The sequence below is a fragment of the Sinocyclocheilus anshuiensis genome, unplaced genomic scaffold, assembly GCF_001515605.1.
Source record: "Sinocyclocheilus anshuiensis isolate Anshui unplaced genomic scaffold, SAMN03320099.WGS_v1.1 scaffold2373, whole genome shotgun sequence".
NCBI lineage: Eukaryota > Metazoa > Chordata > Actinopteri > Cypriniformes > Cyprinidae > Sinocyclocheilus > Sinocyclocheilus anshuiensis.
In genome coordinates, this window is record NW_015551030.1 from 88,732 (window position 1) to 89,843 (window position 1,112).

The window sequence follows — 1,112 nt, forward strand, 5'->3', positions numbered from 1 at the left end:
AGTATTAAGCTCCTCGAGTGCCTCACCTCACACGGTTTGCTCTGAATGTATCTGTACTGTTGTTACATGACTGAATCGAAAGTATTTAGATTACTTGTTTTTGTATTGTCTATTTCTATATGTTCATATTTCATGTTTATTTATCTAACACCGCTGCCCTGCGAGGCACAGCATCTACTCCTTTGTGTGTCTCTACATAGAGCTGCATGACAATAAGCTCTCTTGACCTGAAAAGCAGCATTGTAAGGTCAGTGTGATTTCTGGTCATCAGGTGACACTGGAAACACGTCAGATCTCCACAAACCCGAGTCTCAGCACACAATCGTCTCATCAGTTACACACGGAGGCCTGCAGCATTGGGTTACGCTGCGGTTTCGACTGACAGACACAAACAAAAGCTCTTCAGCGCTGTGAACAAAACCGTAACCGTACCTGGGTGACTGTCGGGCCACTTAGCGAAACCGCCCACCAAGCGGTCCTGCGTGGACAGAATGTAGTTCCGGTTCTTCTCAAAGTTAGTGTACTGGAACACGTCTAAGAGCTGCGGGACACAAGAGCGCATGTTCGACTCAACTGAACATAATTCTACATATGTGTACAAAATGTAAAAACTCTTCTTTTAATTCCACTAAGAGGTCTGGCCGTGACGCATCGATCTTCTGTTGGTCACACATCTTCACAAGATGCTTCAGCTTTCAGAACGAGCTTGTGATGAATGAAAGTCAATGGAACGGAAGTGTAGTGTGTACTAGTGCAGTACTAGTGTGTACTAGAGATTCCATCACACCGCTAACAGCACTAGTACTAGTGATGGTCGACTCGCTAAACAACTCTGAGAACTAATCAAAGGAGAATTCATCTATTGTAGGGCCTTATGAAATCTGTTTTTCAGTTGTTGTTTTTTTCCAAATTCCATTTTGATGGTTCAGTTTTTTTCATCAAAAAGCATGTCTAATTATTTGAAATCATGAAACTTATACCAGTTAACAGCAATTTATTAAAGGGGTCATATGATGCGATTTCAATTCTTCCTTTCTCTTTGGAGTGTTACAAGCTCTTGGTGCATAAAGAAGATCTGTAAAGTTGCAAAGACTAAAGTCTCAAATCCAAAG

At 41.7% G+C, this 1,112-nt stretch overlaps 1 protein-coding gene across 1 annotated transcript in view; it reads right to left on the bottom strand.

Annotated features, from left to right (window-relative positions):
* The window catches only part of LOC107661168 (protein geranylgeranyltransferase type I, beta subunit), a 13,063-nt gene that overhangs the window by 2,893 nt on the left and 9,058 nt on the right, over positions 1–1,112 (bottom strand). The window contains exon 8 of the mRNA XM_016450637.1: positions 433–541. Coding sequence (XP_016306123.1) covers positions 433–541 — 109 coding nt within the window. The remainder of the gene's footprint in view (positions 1–432; positions 542–1,112) is intronic.